At 38.5% G+C, this 18,856-nt stretch overlaps 1 protein-coding gene across 1 annotated transcript; it reads right to left on the bottom strand.

Moving 5' to 3' along the window:
- Positions 1 to 1,267: 1,267 nt before the first annotated feature.
- Positions 1,268 to 2,943, bottom strand: LOC128060130 (elongation factor 1-alpha 1-like). The gene has a single exon (XM_052652425.1). It carries the CDS (start codon positions 2,913 to 2,915, stop codon positions 1,530 to 1,532), a length of 1,386 nt encoding a protein of 461 aa, XP_052508385.1. The 5' UTR covers positions 2,916 to 2,943; the 3' UTR covers positions 1,268 to 1,529.
- Positions 2,944 to 18,856: the final 15,913 nt, after the last annotated feature.

The following is an 18,856-nucleotide window of genomic DNA, read 5'->3' as shown; positions in this document are numbered from 1 at the left end:
GTCCATCTACTCAAAGATATGGTTTTCCAGTAGTCATGTATGGATATGAGAGTTGGACCATAAAGAAAGCTGAGTGCTGAAGAATTGATGCTTTTGACTGTGGTTTTGGAGAAGACTCATGAGAGTCTCTTGGACTGCAAGGAGATCAAACCAGTCAATCCTAAAGGAAATCAGTCCTGAGTATTCATTGGAAGGACTGATGCTGAAGCTGAATACTTTGGTCACCTGATGTGAAGAACTGACTCATTGGAAAAGCCCCTGATGCTGGGAAAGACTGAAGGCAGGAGCTGAAGGGGATGGCAGAGGATGAAATGGTTGGATGGCATCACTGACTTGATGGACAAGAGTGTGAGCAAGTTTTGGGAATTGGTGATAGACAGGGGAGCCTGGTGTGCTGCAGTCCATGGGGTTCTAAAGTGTTGGACATAACTGAACCACTGAACTGAACTTGGTGTTGTACATTCTGTGTGGTTTGACAAACATAATATGTATCACCCACTATAGTATCATTCAGAAAACTTCCACTACTCTAAAAGTCTTCTTTCAGAAATACCTTCATAGACTCACCCAGAAATACTCTTACCAGTTACCTCATATCTTATAGCTCCATTAAGTTGACATGTGAAATTAAGTATCATGACAATATTTGCTTTAAATATTTATTTGTATTTTAAAAACTTTAAGAAAGAAAACGTGGATTTTAATTTACTCATTTTCTTTTTGCTATTGGATGTTTTTTTGCTCATTCTAAAAGAACCGTGTATTCCTGTGCAATCAAATCTGTTTAGTCTGAAGAAGTTATTGTTTTAATAGTACTTCTTTTAGTGTAGATTTGCCAGCAATCAATTCTCTTAGTTAATTTTATAAAAAAAGTGGTTGTTTTTGCTTTCATCCTTGAATATATTCATTGGACATAGAATTCTAGATTGTCAGTTTTATTTCAGCAATTTAAAAATATTGTTCTACTGCTTTTTGGTCCCCATAATTTTTGATAAGACATTCATGGTTATTTGCATTTTTATTTCTCTTTGCGTATTATATTTTTCTCTTAAATGATTACTGCAATAAATTTAGTGAACACTCATCATCTTGTGTAGGTGTTAAAAAAATAGAAAAAAAATTTTCTTGTGATGAGAACTCTTAGGATTTACTTTCTTAACAACTTTCATATATAATGTATGGCAGTGTTAATTGTATATATTTTGTTGTACATTAGGTCCCTAGTATTTATTTATCTTTTTTTTTTCTCATTAAACTTTTTTTAATGGGTCTCAAATTCTGTGACAGATTTTTGGTCAAGTTGTTTTCATTAAAAAGTACTGATTTTAAAAACTAATAACTTAAACTGCCACACACAAAACATATGGTCCACAAAAACATTCTCCTTTCCTTCTGAAGGTTTTACGATGCATTGGTATCATTAACCAGTCTTTTACTATTAAACTTAAATGGCCAATTGAGACAAACAGTTCTGAGACCGTTCTTCCACCACTGATTAAGACTGGGGTGGCAGGTATTGGGGATAATATTCATTTAGCCTTCTGAGCTTTCTGGGCAGACTTGGTGACCTTGCCAGCTCCAGCTGTCTTCTTGTCCACTGCTTTGATGACACCCACAGCAACTGTCTGTCTCATGTCACACACAGCAAAACGGCCCAGGGGAGGATAATCAGAAAAGCTCTCGACACACATAGGCTTGCCAGGAACCATATCAACGATGGCAGCGTCACCAGATTTCAAGAATTTAGGGCCATCTTCCAGCTTTTTCCCAGAACGACGATCAATCTCCTTCAGCTCAGCAAACTTGCAAGCAGTGTGAGCTGTGTGACAATCCGGCACAGGTGCATATCCAGCACTGATCTGGCCTGGATGGTTCAAAACAATCACCTGAGCTGTGAAGCCAGCAGCTTCCATGGGTGGATCATTTTTGCTGTCACCAGCCACATTGCCACGACGGACATCTTTGACAGACACGTTCTTGACATTGAAGCCCACGTTGTCCCCAGGAAGGGCTTCACTCAGTGCTTCATGGTGCATTTCTACAGACTTCACCTCAGTTGTTACATTGACTGGAGCAAAGGTGACCACCATGCCAGGTTTGAGAACACCAGTCTCCACACGACCCACAGGGACAGTACCAATACCACCAATTTTATAGACATCCTGGAGAGGCAAACGCAAGGGTTTGTCAGTTGGGCGAGCTGGTGGCAGGATGCAATCCAGAGCTTCAAGCAGGGTGGTTCCACTGGCATTGCCGTCCTTACGGGTGACTTTCCATCCCTTGAACCATGGCATATTAGCACTTGGCTCCAGCATGTTGTCACCATTCCAGCCAGAAATTGGCACAAATGCTACTGTGTCGGGGTTGTAGCCAATTTTCTTAATGTAGGTGCTGACTTCCTTAACAATTTCCTCGTATCTCTTCTGGCTATAGGGTGGCTCAGTAGAATCCATTTTGTTAACGCCAACAATCAGTTGTTTCACACCCAGGGTGTAAGCCAGAAGGGCATGCTCACGGGCCTGCCCGTTCTTGGAGATACCGGCTTCAAATTCGCCAACACCAGCAGCAACAATCAGGACAGCACAGTCAGCCTGGGATGTGCCTGTAATCATGTTTTTGATGAAGTCTCTGTGTCCTGGGGCATCAATGATGGTAACATAGTACTTGCTGGTCTCAAATTTCCACAGGGAGATATCAATGGTAATACCACGCTCACGTTCAGCTTTCAGTTTGTCCAAGACCCAGGCATATTTGAAGGAGCCCTTTCCCATCTCGGCAGCCTCCTTCTCGAACTTTTCAATTGTTCTCTTGTCGATCCCGCCACATTTGTAGATCAGATGGCCAGTCGTGGTAGACTTCCCTGAATCTATGTGCCCAATGACAACGATGTTGATGTGGGTCTTCTCCTTTCCCATTTTGGCTTAGGTTTAACGGTGGTTTTCACGACACCTGTGTCCTGGCGGCAAACCCGTTGTGAAAAAGCTATTTATCTTATAATTGGAAGTTTGTAACTTTTTGGTTGCTTCATCTGATTGCCCTTCACTCCAACCTGGGTTGACTTTGGTGTTTATCTTTTGCTTTCAGAATGGCTCATAATTTCCTGATTCCTCATATTTTAAGTAACTTTGGGTTGTATCTGCACATTATGGATTCACATGTCAGGACTCAGCACACTGTTTTAGACCTCCAAAGAGTGTTGATAATTTTTGTTCTAGTATGCAACTAATTTAGTTAAACTCAGACTGAAAAGTCTGTGTAACTGGTGGAAGTTAAAATCTCAAATTAGTTCTGTTAGTTTCAGATGAGTTATTTGAGTGTATCCAGCAGCAGCAGCAGCATATATGATTTGGAGTTCTTACCCATAATTCATGAGTAAAGAATCAGCCTGCAATGCAGGAGACACAGGAGGCACACGAGATGTGGGTTTGATCCCTGAGTCAGGAAGATCCCCTGGAGGAGGAAAATGGCAACCTACTCAATACTCTTGTCTGAAAAATTCCATGGACAGAGGAGCCTGGCAGGCTGCAGTCCAAAGGATCACGAAGAATTGGGCAGTAAGAAGCTCACATGCTCTTCCTTAGATTTCTCCCATCTGAAGTTGCTCCTCACTTTCTGATGACTGTGACTTGTCTAGGAAGACCCCCTGGAGGAGGAAAATGGTAATCTACTCGAATATTCTCGCCTGAAAAGTCCCATGGACAGAGGAGCCTGGAAGGCTACCGTCCAAAGGGTCACAAAGAGTTGGGCAGGATGAAACTCACACACTCTTTAGATTTCTCCCATCTGAAGTTGCTCCTCACTTTCTCAGGTCCTCAAATGAGCAGGTGGGAGGGCTTCCTATCAGGGGGTTAGTCATTCTGCATCATGTCATGACTGTAGCTTGTGACAGCCCAAAGGAGTAAAAATGGAAAAACTCATCCTACTCTGGTCCCTTATCCCAAATTTTGATATCCCTTCCCAATTTTTCTATTTGTTTATGCTGCAGACACCTCAGGTAGCTTTTCTGTTTTCCTCCTATCTTTTCCCCAGTGCTTATGGTCATCTGTTGGAGAATTATTTTGTTAGGGACTTTTTCCATCACAAAAAACTGGCTCTTCCCTCCATTTTGACTACATTAACATTTTTTTTCCCCCTCAGTTCAGTTCAGTTCAGTTCAGTCACTCAGTCGTGTCCGACTCTTTGTGACCCCATGAATTGCAGCACACCAGGCCTCCCTGTCCATCACCAACTCCTCGAGTTCACTCAGACTTGCCTCCATCGAGTCAGTGATACCATCCAACCATCTCATCTTCTGTCGTCCCCTTCTCCTCCTGCCCCCAATCCCTCCCAGCATCAGAGTCTTTTCCAATGAGTCAACTCTTCGCATGAGGTGGCCAAAGTACTGGAGTTTCAGCTTCAGCATCATTCCCTCCAAAGAAATCCCAAAGCTAATCTCCTTTAGAAAGGACTGATTGGATCTCCTTGCAGTCCAAGGGACTCTCAAGAGTCTTCTTCAACACCGCAGTTCAAAAGCATCAACTCTTTGGTGCTCAGCTTTCTTCACAGTCCAACTCTCACATCCATACATGACCACTGGAAAAGCCATAGCCTTGACTAGATGGACCTTTATATATTAAATCACATAGCAGGTTCTGGGAACACCAAGAGGTACAAAGTTTAGGCATTGAAATATGGACTTTAGAGTAGAAAGACTGAGTTTCTATAGTGGTTCTCCACCTTAGTCATGCAGTTGGGCAAGATATTTAGCATTTATTTCTTTGCCTGTCAAGGAATAATAAAAAAAATATAATGTGGAATGCTAGGCAGTGCTTTTCACATTAGAGGTACTCAGGTTATGTTAGTTTCTCTCACTTTGTGTAGCCCCACCAAGTAAGGAAGATTACATATATGAGGTAAATATAATGCAAAGAAATAGACTTTTAACACAAGGTTATACAAAAGAGCAATGGAGAAGGACCGTCTCCCACAAAAGGTAAAGAATTGGGAGAACTTACTGGAGAAGATATGTCCAAGCTGAGCCTTAGAGGATAAGTAGAAAGGACAGACTCAAGCACATATTTGGGAGATGAAATTGTTACAGGGAGAGTATAGTATTCATAAGTGGTAGGCTAAGAAGTTAAAAATGTGGCTTGGTTGTTCATTCAAGATTTGGGGCTTCATTTAGATGTAATAAAAAACCATCAGATTATTTAAAAATATGGAGTTGGGACTTAACTGTTATTTTGGGAAGATGATTTTGTAACGATGGAACTAGTGGGTGATAAGGTTAGAGAGAAGGATATTAGTTAGGAATTTCATAGAGTATCAATAGCTACCATATACTAAGCATTAAGTATAGTATATTAATATAAGTATTATGTATTTGTACTATTATAAGTGTTCAGTTTCTTAAATAGTTGTATCAGTCATAAAGATTGAAATGCTGGGCTAGTTTTCAAACATAATTTCACTTGTTTTTTGCATAATGTCTAATCTTCACAATAACCTCTAGAGTTAAATGTTACAATCTTAACTTTGTTTCATAAGTGAGGAAATTTAGGTTCAGAAAACCTGAGTAACGTGCCCAAGATCACACAGCCAATAAGAAAGCAGTGTAGAGAACTGAGTCAAGTTCTGACTGAAACCAGTAGTTCAGGTGAGAAATGACAAGGGCATGAATTAGGACTGACTGAATCACAATAAACTGTGGAAAATTCTGAAAGGGATGGGAATACCAGACCACCTGACCTGCCTCTTTAGAAACCTATATGCAGGTCAGGAAGCAACAGTTAGAACTGGACATGGAACAACAGACTGGTTCCAAATAGGAAAAGGAGTGCGTCAAGGCTGTATATTGTCACCCTGCTTATTTAACTTACATGCAGAGAACATCATGAGAAACGCTGGACTGGAAGAAACACAAGCTGGAATCAAGATTGCCGGAAGAAATATCAATAACCTCAGATATGCAGATGATACCACCCTTATGGCAGAAAGTGAAGAGGAGCTAAAAAGCCTCTTGATCAAAGTGAAAGAAGAGAGTAAAAAAGTTGGCTTAAAGCTCAACATTCAGAAAATGAAGATCATGGCATCTGGTCCCATCACTTCATGGGAAATAGATCGGGAAACAGTGGAAACAATGTCAGACTTTATTTTGGGGGGCTCCAAAATCACTGCAGATGGTGACTGCAGCCATGAAATTAAAAGACACTTACTCCTTGGAAAAAAAGTTATGACCAACCTAGATAGCATATTCAAAAGCAGAGATGTTACTTTGCCAACTAAGGTCCATCTAGTCAAGGCTATGGTTTTTCCAGTAGTCATGCATGGATGTGATAGTTGGACTGTGAAGAAGGCTGAGTACTGAAGAATTGATACTTTTGAACTGTGGTGTTGACGAAGACTCTTGAGAGTCCCTTGGACTGCAAGGAGATCCAACCAGTCCATTCTGAAGGAGATCAGCCCTGGGATTTCTTTGGAAGGAATGATGCTGAAGCTGAAGCTCCAGTACTTTGGCCACCTCATGCAAAGAGTTGACTCATTGGAAAAGACTCTGATGCTGGGAGGGATTGGGGGCAGGAGGAGAAGGGGACGACAGAGGATGAGATGGTTGGATGGCATCACTGACTTGATGGATGTGAGTCTGAGTGAACTCTGGGAGTTGGTGATGGACAGGGAGGCCTGGCGTGCTGCGATTCATGGGGTCGCAAAGAGTCAGACACGACTGAGCGACTGAACTGAACTGAATTGAAGGACAAAATCTTTGTTTTCTGAATAAGGTTTGGTTTTTTTAGTCTCAAAATCATTCTTCCATCCTTCCTTCAATTCATAATGCCACAGAATTAAGCTACTGCTATTTAGGAATAATTGCTTAAGAACTACCATTGAAAAAGATGCCAATTATGAGAATTCTCACTTTTCCACTTCCTTCTCCAGAGGAAACGTCTGGCAACAATTTATATGTATCTTTTTAGTCTGTGTATATATTCACACACATATACACACGTAATACATATATTGTTTATATATATGCATACAATCGTTGCTAAGCAGAGCTCATAGATCTGATTATAGAGTAATGTTATTTTATTCCCAGTGGCCCTTCTGAGCCTTATCTGAGGAGATAGTTCTTCCCCTGCACCGGAGGAGAACACATTTAGGTCTTGTCCCTTCTCTAGTCACTTCAAATCACAAAATATAATAGTGCACTAATTACCATGCTAAATTGCAAGTAATAATAAAAATCTGGCTTTGATTTAGAGTTGAGGCTTCCTCCCTATTTCATTTTGGCCTTGCTTCAGGAAAGGAAGCGTGGTAGTTTTTATCCGTCTTTCCTCATCTAGAACTTCTGCTTGTCCTCTCCCATCTCAACAGCCTTGTTTTCCTGACTCCTCTGGGTAAGAATATCCATTTCCTCACTTCTGACTCATCATTTGATGTCACTATTCACAAAAGAATTCTGCCAGTCTGACAGACACAATATCTCATTGTTTTTCTAATTTCCGGTTTCCCAACTACTAGTGAGATAGAGCATCTTTGTATGCATATGCTAATCACATTTTTTCTTCTCTGAGCTGCTTGTTTGTGTCTCTTTTTTTTACAATTTATTTATTGTTTTTAAAAAATGATTTGAACTTTGTTACACTTTCCCTATATCATTTGTTAAATATTTTGTAAATATTTTCTATCAGTCTGCCATGTCTTTGTGTATGACAGTGTTTCTTATATAGAATTTTAAAATTTTTCAAAGGTCCAATAACTATATAAAAAAGATCTTCATGACCCAGAGAATCATGATGGTGTGATCACTCACTTAGAGGCAGACCTCCTGTACTGTGAAGTCAAGTGGGCCTTAGGAAGCATCACTATGAACAAAGCTAGTGGAGGTGATGGAATTCCACTTGAGCTATTTCAAATTCTAAAAGATGATGCTGTGAAAGTGCTGCACTCAATATGCCAGCAAATCCGGAAAACTCAGCAGTGGCCACAGGACTGGAAAAGGTCAATTTTCATTTCAATCCCAACGAAAGGCAATGCCAAAGAATGTTCAAACTACTGCACAGTTGCACTCATCTCACACACTAGTAAAGTAATGCTCAAAATTCTCCAAGCCAGGCTTCAACAGTACGTGAACCATGAAGTTCAGATGTTTGGCTCGACTTAGAAAAGGCAGAGGATCCAGAGATCAAATTGCCAACGTCTGCTGGATCATGGAAAAAGCAAGAGAGTTCCAGAAAGACAGCTGTTTTATTGACTATGCCAAAGCCTTTGACTGTGGATCACAACCAACTGTGGAAAATTCTTCAAGAGGTGGGAATACCAGACCACCTGACCTGCCCCTTGAGAAATCAGTATGTAGGTCAAGAAAGAACAGTTAAAACAGGACATGGAACAACAGACTGGTCCCAAATTGGGAAAGGAGTATGTCAAGGCTGAATATTGTCACCCTGGTTATTTAACTAATACACAAAGTACATTATGCGAGATGCCAGGCTAAATGAAGCACAAACTGGAATCAAGATTGCCTGCAGAAATATCAATAACCTCAGATATGCAGATGATACCATCCTTATGGCAGAAAGTGAAGAGGAACTAAAGAACCTCTTAATGAAAGTGAAAGAGAACAGTGAAAAAGTTGGCTTAAAGCTCAATATTCAGAAAACTAAGATCATGCCATTTTGTCCCATCACTTCATGGCAGATAGATGGGGAAAGAATGGAAACAATGAGAGACTATTTTGGGGGTTCCAAAATCACTGCTGATGGTGACTGCAGCAATGGAATTAAAAGACACTTGCTCCTTGGAAGAAAACCTATGACCAACCTAGACAGCATATTAAAAAGCAGAGACATTACTTTGCCAACAAAAGTTCGTCTAGTCAAAGCTATTGTTTTTCCACTAGTCATGTATGAATGTGAGAGTTGAACTATAAAGAAAGCTGAGCGCCGAAGATTTATTTGATGCTTATGAACTGTAATGTTGAAGATTCTTGAGAGTTCTTTGGACTGCAAGGAGATCCAACCAGTCCATGCTAAAGGAAATCAGTCCTGTATATTCATTGAAAGGACTGATGCTGAAGCTGAAACTCAATACTTTGGCCACCTGATATGAAGAACCGACTTATTGGAAAAGACTCTGAAGCTGGGAAAGATTGAAGGTGGGAGGAGAAGGGGATGAGAGAGGATGAGATTGTTTGATGGCATCATTGCCTCGAAGGACATGAGTCTGAGTAAGCTCCGGGAGTTGGTGATGGACAGGGAAGCCAGGCGTGCTGCAGTCCATGTGTTCACAAAGAGTTGGACACGAATGAGTGACTGAACTGAACTGAATCTTTCCTTTATCTTCCAGGTTTTTGTGTCTTGTCCAGGAAGGTCTTTACCCCTCCATGGTTATGAAATATTCTCCTGTAGTTCTTATTATATGTTCATATTTTGTATATTTATCTTAACTCTATAATCTACCTGGAATTGATTTTGTATATAAAATGAGATGGAGAGGGTGAAGATATCTAAATTTAATTCTTTCAGAATGGATGGCCAGTAGTTTTTAAATGCTGTTTACTGAAAGACCATCTTTTCCCCATTGATCTGAAATGCCTCTTTTATCAAAAGTGAAATTATGGGTATGTTTCTGATCTCTTACACCGTGAAAGCGTCTTCTATTCTTGTGCCGGTACTGTGGTTTTCGTTACTGCGACGCAGTTTACTTTGACATCTGATAGGAAAGAAGCCCCCTTTCCTTTCCTTAGTCTGTTTCCAGTGTTCTTGGCTATTCTTTAACGTTTTATCTGTACATGAATTTTAGAATTAACTTGTCACAATTTATAAATGATCCAGTTGGAATTATGGCTGTAATTTCATTTTATTATGAATTTATTGATTGGAACAAAACTGACATTTTTATAATATTAAACTTTTGCATCTAGCACCATGGCGTGTCTACAGTGTTCAGGTCTTTTAAAGCTATCTAAATCTTTCATGTTTATTTCTAGATTTATTTATACCCATATATTCTAGTTTCCTTTTAAATGGTCTTCTCTAGTTGGTACTGCCAGTCTTGTTTTGGCAATATTTTACTCATCTGAGAGGAACTAATTTGTTTGTGTTACATAAGATTCTGTCATTCTGAGCAATGTGGTAACATTGATTCTAAGTATTGGGTTGGCCAGTGAATTCGTTCAGGTTTTTCCTTCAGATGTTATGGAAAAACACAAACAAAGGCTTTGGTCCACATGGTAGAAGAAAACATGCTAAAGTCACGAAACACAGGATTGCTCCCACCATTTATTATATATAATCATTTAAGGGTTTTTTTGGTTCCTGTTGTTAAATCCTATCTGTAAAATGGGAGCATTAATTTTAGCTTCACATCTTTTCATTAAAACACTTGGGGGAAAGGTGAGTACACACTTTTATGGTCTTAAACTCTGGAACTCAAATATACTTGCATGTTACAATCTCCTTGTAAGTTAAGGAAAAGTAAAAATATGTCAGAAACTTATTCAAAAGTTCATTAGAACCACTGCATAGGTACATTATGAGAGCTTCAGGCTGTATAACAGCAATGATAATCTTCTAGATTCTAGTCAAACCACTAAGCACTTTATGTGAAAGTGAAAATCACTCAGTCGAGTCTGACTCTTTGCGATCCCGTGGGATTCTCCAGGCCAGAATAGTGGAGTGGGTAGCCTTTCCCTTCTCCAGGGATCTTCCTGACCCAGGGATTGAACCCAGGTCTCCCACATTGCCTGTGGATTCTTTATCAACTGAGCTCTCAGAAAAGCCCAGCATTTTATATATGTTATTTAAATCTGCAAGTCAAGTATTATCTACGTTTCAAAGATTCCTTCCTTCTTTCCTTTAGCTACACGTAGAGTCATTATGAGTATCCAGTGAGATATTATTTGGGAATATGAATTATATGAATGTAAAAGATTATCAGTAGATAATCTTCATTTCAAAAGATTCCTTCCTTCTTTCCTTTCTTTCAAACTTACTGAACAGTTACAAGTATAGTAAAAAGAATACCTATGTCATCTTAACTCAGATACTCCAAAAGTTAACATTTCACTATATTTACCTTTTCATTTTCCTATATGTATTTAATTTTTAATATTGTATTATCATTTCTCAAACATTGGAGGATAATTTGAAGATAAAATGCCTTCTTACTCTTAAATGCTTCAAGAATCCTCTCCCGTAGAACTATGAGGCATCTATTAGAATCAAATAACATTGATCTAATATTACTATTGAAACCCAGACCCCATTTAAAGTTTGCCTGTGGCTCTGTTATTGCTGCAGATTTGGGTGTTGAAGGGACAGGCCATGATTTTCTCAAAGTAACAAGCCTGAGAACAAGAAGAGAACTTGAAAGATTTTCTCCAGTTTTTCTTCTCACTGCTTTTCAGACCATCTTTGGCCCCAGGCTGCTCTGATCTGCATCTTCTACAACCCAGCCAAGATAGTCATCATGCTCTGCAGGGTTTCTCACATTTTCTTGATGAGTCTGGGAATCCATATTTCCTTTTTATGTCTATGGTTTTATCAGGTTTAACACTTGGCAGGGAGGCAGCAACAACCCTTGCTGGTTTTCTATTCAGACAAAAAACTTGCAAAAACTTTTCAATGTAGTCAAGTGGCTATCAGTTTTGCTTTATACCATCTGGGTTTTCAATGCAGATTGTACGTGCCATTTCTTAGGTTTATTTTCAATATTTTATTCTTTTTAAAAAATGAAGGTCGTGTATCCATCTGTCCACCTGTAATTTATGTTTGTGGATGGTGTAAGATTAGGATAGGGAGGTCTCTATTTTTATTTTTCCAGAAAAATAGTCAGTTGTTTTAATCATCACTTAAGATATTCATCCTTTTATTTCAGAATTGAGCTGTCATTTTATCATACATAAGTTCTTTCACATAGTAGGTTTTATTTTTGGATTCTCTATTCCATTTCACTGGTCTGTTTCGCTATTTCAGTACCAATGATGTGATAAATAAAGTAGCTTTGTTGTTAAGCTCTTTTCTTATTTGTGACTTAGCTGAATTTATTCTCCAGACAGTCTATCATCAAAGATGAGTCTCATATCCAGACTCACTAATGTTGACTGTGGCTCCCTATTTTAATTTAGAAATACTTGCTGAATCATGTTTTTATATGCCAAAATATTAAAAATAAAATTCATGTTGATTTATGACAAAACCAATATAATATTGTAATTAACCTCCAATTAAAATAAACAAATTTATATTAAACAAACAAACAAAAAAATAAAATTCACCAATAATAATTAGCTTTTGATGAGCCTGGGTCATCTGGTTTGGTTGACTTATTGATAGGCAAATTGTACCTTTTTCTGTCTTTCTTTTTAAATACTACATTGTTTTTCAAAGTTAATTTAAAAGGCTACATTATTAATGGTTGCTGCTAAGGAAAAGAAGGTGGTATCTTAGATTGTCTTATTTAAGAGGTTTGCCAGTTGGACTCTGGTTCAGTTTCTTCAGCAGATAATCCCAGTGGGGATCACCTTGGTGATGATGTCACAGGAAGGCTTCTTCAAACTTGAGATCAGTTATTCCCTTACTTCTGTTAAAGAGGATACATCACCAATGCTTTAGTTGTATCCAAGAAAGAGTGCAGAACTTTCCAAGAAACATTAAATGCCAACTTTCACAAGGTTTCATTTTAATGCTGATTGAACCCCACATTTCAAAGACACTCCCTAAAATTTGAAAGCAAATTGTATGGGAGATAAACAGAAACCACTAAATTAGGTTTCTTTGCATGTGCATATTTATATTCATTGCCTTCTGTTTCCCATCTGGCCTTGACCCATCACTAGTCCAAGAATTAAGTCTCTATGTATGTCTTAACTCTGTAAACAACTAGGACTGCAAATTTGCCCAAGCATATGAAAAAGGAAATGCTTGATTTATGTCTTAAAATAAAACCACATATCTATATGAATTTCATCTTCTGTAACCTACTTCCTCACATCTAATTCCTTTTCAAGAAATACGTTTCTCTATATTGACTTAACCTAGAAAAACTCGGGTGGTAAGATCTGTAATTTTGCATAAATGTATTCAAAGAGAAATCTTGTGATTTATATTTTTAAAATATACCGTGAACACTAAGCAGCTGGGTCAGCACATTAGTATTTCTTGGAGAAAAACCATAGCAATATTTGAGCTCATCAAGCATCATTGACAGTGATATTTTCTGTATGCTTTCCAGGAAATGCAAAGCTTAGCTCAGTGCCACTACTTACATCATATATAAATAAGCCAAAAACACCCCTTTTGCACTCGTTGTAAATGTTTTCTCATTATATTGATTTCAGCAATTTGACTTTTATAGCCAGTATCCTTCAGGCACATCACAGGATGACTTTTGGAAATGCCACTTTCTCCAAAAAATAAAAGGAAAGGAAAGTTTTCCTCTCTTCTATCTACTGAGTGTGAAATTTGGATTATTTTTAAAAGAAAAAAGTTTGTATCCCAAAGTGATACTTTGCTTGTGTCACCTGGGTCCCCTGTATGCTGTGTTTTATGAGTGTAACAATTTCCAGGGGAAAAAACTGAATAATTAGTTATGGAGAAAACCCTTGTATTACAGCTGTGGTAAATGTTTCCAAGGAAATGTTCAGCATATAAGGACAATGTATGGTAGACAAGAGGCTGAGGCTTCTTGGGACTGACAGACAGTAGTAGTTGCTGACCTCTGCTAATACAGATAGGGCGAGGAGACTCTCTCTGTGATACTTTTTTGCTTCTGGTGTACCAGAGGAAAAATAAAGGAAATCATTGAGTGAGGAGAGTGAAACAAGTGCAGATGCTGTCTGACTATCAAAAGTCCCAGATGCCTCTTTAGTAAGATTGCAACACTTCTTCTGGACCACGTGATCCAAACACTGTTGCTTAAACTAGGATCCATGGACCGCCTACCACCAGTTCCCTGGGATGTTTGTCAAATATCAACACCTCAAGACCTGGGCCCACTGAATCCAAATGGGCGTGTACTGGGAGTCAGCATTCTAAACAAGCTTCCCAGTGATCTTTACATGCTCCATGATTTGAGAACTTTAGCACTCATGTCTATTAGACCCTCAAATGACCTTTGCATTCTTTCACTTTTGTCTCTGAATCAATTCTGGGATAACTTCACAGAAAAAGGAGAGTAAAGCCATTGGTAGGATAACCAGAAGCAGCAAGGAGCCAACCTAATTCTATATGAAATTAAAATCTTAAGAGACCTGAATGGGAAACCAAAATTCATGTTTGAACTCTGGGTCTGTCACTCACTTTGTATGATCATGGAAAGTGATTTCTCCTCTTGTGTTCTATTTGCTTGTTAATAAGATGATCAGAATTTTCCTGACTTCAGTCAGTGCAGTATCACCTTGAAAAGAGTGTCACATATGCTATTAGAAATAGCTTTCTTCTAATGGTTATTAAGTTTAATTAGGAAAAGGAAACTTTACATCATTATCATAAACAGAAGCCCAGTTATCACTATAATTAGAAAGTCATAAGTATAAAATATATAACAAAAATTAAAAAGTCTATCCCAGAAGCTCTAAAATAATCAAATCTACTTTAATATTATTATTACCATACTTGGGGAAGCAGTTAATTAAATGCTATTTAAGAGCATTTTTTGCTTTATAAATTTAAGTACTTATTGGAGTATCAGCAAATGGTTATTTCATTATTTCTGGGAGGAAAAAAAATGTTTACACTTGAGAAGACAGTTCTGAAAAATCATTCTTGAGTGATTATAAGACAAAATATGGCATTTAATGCTACTCAAATATTTAATTAAATGTTTATATTAAGTATACAGCATTTAAGCAAGAAATATTTTCCTTAATAGCATTTGCTAGCTCCATCTGTTTCTTTTTTCAACTCATTAAAACTAGATTGGAATTATAAAAAATAGTAGTTTTAGCAGGTATAAACTTCCAAATCTATTCACAGAATGCTTTGTGTATCATTTTTTCAACTTTATTAAGATGTAAGTGACATGTAACATTGTGTAAGTTTAAGGTGTACAACCTAACAGAAGCAGAAGATATTAAGGAGAGGTGGCAAGAATACATAGAAGAACTGTACAAAAAAGATCTTCATGACCCAGATAATCACGATGGTGTGATCACTCACCTAGAGCCAGATATCCTGGAATGTGAAGTTAAGTGGGCCTTAGAAAGCATCACTACCAACAAAGCTAGTAGAGGTGATGGAATTCCAGTTGAGCTCTTTCAAATCCTGAAAGATGATGCTGTGAAAGTGCTGTGCTCAATATGCCAGCAAATCTGGAAAACTGAGCAGTGGCCACAGGACTGGAAAAGGTCAGTTTTCATTTCACTTTGCTGACAAGTTCTGTATAGTCAGAACTGTGGGTTTTTCAGTAGTCATGTACGGATGTGAGAGTTGAACCATAAAGAAGGCTTAGTGCCAAAGAATTGATGCTTTTGAACTGTGGTGTTGAAGAAGACTCTTGAGAATCTCTTGGACTGCAAGGAAATCAAACCAGTCCATTCTAAAGGAAATAAACCCTGAATATTCATTGTAAGGACTGATGCTGAAGCTCCAATACTTTGGCCATCTGATGGGAAGAGCCAACTCATTGGAAAGATTGAAGGCAGGAGGAGCAGGGGATGACAGAAGATGAGATGGTTGGGTGGCATCACCAACTCAATGGACATGAGTTTGAGCAAACTCTGGGAGACAGTGAAGGACAGGGAAGCCTGGTGTTCTGCAGTCCATGGAGCTGCAAAGAGTTGGATATGACTTAGTGACTGAGGAACAACAAAACAAACATTTATGTAAAACTCATTGGGAGCCGGGGGAAAGAGTTTTTAAGCCTGACTGGGAGAGTCAGGGAAGGAGTCACAAGAGAGATAAAACTTATACTAAATTTTGAAGGAAGAAGATAAATTTTGCAAGCATAGAAGTTGGTAGGGAAGAGTGGTCCAGACAGTGAGGAAATACATGCAGAGACACAGAGGTATGTTATAAGCCATTACATCCAAATGAATCAAACTTTCGTTGCAAGAACTTTTGGTTCAAATCTATTCTCAAAATTATATTTAACAACACAAAAGGGTGTTTTTATTCATAAAGTCTCTCCTCTTCCTTAATTTGGATTCCTGGACAGAGAAATTACCCTCAGTGTCCATCAGCTTTTCCATGGATTTCCCGTTTTTGCGTAAGTTCCCACTAACGAAACTCATTTATTCACCTTTTAATGGTCCGTTAGGGGGAGAAATAAAGACCTACGAAGATATCTTGTGACATGTCATTCTGGTAACCTGTGGAGTTATTCCGATTAACCAGCCAAGACACTAATATTCTACAAGTCAAATCAGAGAAATAGAACAGACCGTAAGAGTCCGCACTGCCAAATGGGGGTAAATCCTAATCCAAGTTACATCAGATCTATTATGAGTTTGGAGGAAAGTCAAATCTTTAGACCATTATATCCAGGAAATCTAGTCATCTTCCGTCGGCACCAGCTGCTATAGCCCATAATATGTCATGTCCTATATAACACTTCAGAAATTGTTGCAACAGCATCCAATTCTCTGTCCCTTCTTTCCAGGGCAGAAATAATTTTTCAACAGAGAAGGAAACAGCCAGTCTGTAGGATGCTGGTTTGGAATGCCATCTTCTAGTGATAAAATACAATATGTACATGGTCTAGCTGATTTTGAATATAAGCCACTACTGATTCTTTATGTTCAAGGTGTAACTAATTCCACAAACTAGGCCAATATCATTTGTTTATCATCATACCATGAAGTTTGTAATTTTGGTCACAATCACTAAAGGTCTCCAGGAAAGCAAGTAATAATTTCATCCACTTTCAGATACTTTCCAAATGCAAATCTCCAATCCAGGTCTCTGTCCTGAGCTGTATGTATCCATAGAGCCAATGGCCAAGTAGATCAGCTCAAGGGCAATCCAAGTTCAGTCTGTTCAAAACTGTGTTCATTGTCTTGCCCACAAACTTGCTTCTGCTTTTGTGGCTTCTCTCCTTAAGCATGGAATCACAGTTAACTCATTTTTCTTAACTAGAAACCCGGAAGGGAGAATGAACATCTCCTTCATTCTTTACTTGCAGAGAAGCATCAAGTTCTCTAGATTTAGCCTAAGTATCTCTCCATTTCCTCTCCCAGCATTCTAATTCAGTCCTTCTTAATCTCTCATCCAGCTTCCTACAGTAAGCAGATTTATAACCTCATAAGCAGATTTATAACTTCTAGCCTTGCTCATTTACAATTTACTCTACAGTGTAGCCAGATGGATCTTTAAAAATGAATATCTGACCAAGGAACTCTATTGTTAAAAAAAAAAAAAAACAACTTTAAGTGGTTCCTCACTGCTTTCAAGATAGAACGTCAACTCTTTGTTGCAACATTCATTTTGATGTTTCATGACCTGGGCCTTATCTCTGTCTCTGGCATCACATATGTTGTCTCATCCTTGTCTATTCTCTCCCTCTACAACCTCTGTTATTATAACTAACAATAGTTACCATTTGCTGAGTACTTACCCTCACTTAGGAACCATGCTGAATGCTTTACATTTATATTTTCTAAACTTCTCTGATGATGCCTATCACCTGGGATCTTTGCTGAAGATACAGTTCTTGGTTCTTAGCCCAGATCCATCGAATCGTAGCCTTCACAGAATGAGACTGGGAAGTAATATTACAGGCACACACACAAACATGACTCTAATCATTTGAGAATTTTGAGAAAATTCTGCTCTCCGTGAACTTTTACTTAATCCACATATAAATTTAACGAAATAACTATTCTTAGTCTCATTTATATATAGAAATCTGAGGCTTAAGGAAAGAAGTTGTTTGTTCAAAGACACCTAGTTAATTGATTATTATTACTCTTTGAACCTAGGCATCCAAACCCAGGATTTACACCATTCCTATGCTCTGCTCTTTTTTCCTTGTAAATCAGCACATGCACTGTGATCACTCACAATTCTCTGTGCCTCTTCTACCTTTTGAGCTGGAAAGTAATATTCCTGTCTTTGCCAGGAAAACTACTGCTAACCCTCATTAAACTCAGACTGAAGCTTTCATTAACCTTTCCAATCTTGGGATGCCTTCCTATGAACCATTCTGTTAATATAACACATCATCATCTACATCCTTATCTGTTCCCCTACCAGACCATAAGTAGGTACATCGCAAGTCCTTCTATGTCTTTAGTCTAGCAGTGTGCCTGACATATACCTGGTATGTGATTAAGTATCTATCAAATGAATAAAAGCATGACAAGTCACTTTAGTGTTGCCCGTGCCTGGCGTTTAGGTAAGTGGGTGGATCTAGGGTTACTCAGAAATGTATTTGTTTTTAGGTATTGATTAAGCATTCGTTTTTAGGTACTAGCTGCCCCTTCAATTTGAGCCATGCCCCTATTGAACTTACCTATTTTCATTTTAGGAGCTTCTTAGAAGAGATGGCATTGAGAACCCAGCCCACTCCATTTGGAGTTTGGAAAAATCAAACATATGTGGTACAATAGTAGCGTCATTAAGACCAGATGATTGGGAAAGGGCAATGAACACCCCAGAAAGGGCCAGCATTACAAAGGAAAGAGGACACTGGGCTGGTGATGTGAACTTAATACCAGAGTTCAGAAAACAGAGGGGTTTGGTGACATGGGCCTCAGGCACTTTTCATCCAGATTCTCAGTGCCATCGGCACAGTGTGAGTATGAAACTCATGGATGGAAGTAATATTTTCATTCAGTTATAAACCAACAGGTAGAGCTCTGCAGCAGTGGCAATGATTAAGACTTTCAGAGTAAGAGGCCTGATTAGGGCCCCAAGTGTATAGACTAGAAATCTAT

Source organism: Budorcas taxicolor, chromosome 15 (assembly GCF_023091745.1).
Source record: "Budorcas taxicolor isolate Tak-1 chromosome 15, Takin1.1, whole genome shotgun sequence".
Lineage (NCBI taxonomy): Eukaryota > Metazoa > Chordata > Mammalia > Artiodactyla > Bovidae > Budorcas > Budorcas taxicolor.
Note: the sequence above shows the minus strand (reverse complement) of the source record. Positions and strands in the feature narration are given on the sequence as shown.

Bases quoted from the DNA above. Each gene is read 5' to 3' on its own strand.
- LOC128060130 (XM_052652425.1), bottom strand. From the start codon at position 2,915: ATGGGAAAGGAGAAGACCCACATCAACATCGTTGTCATTGGGCACATA.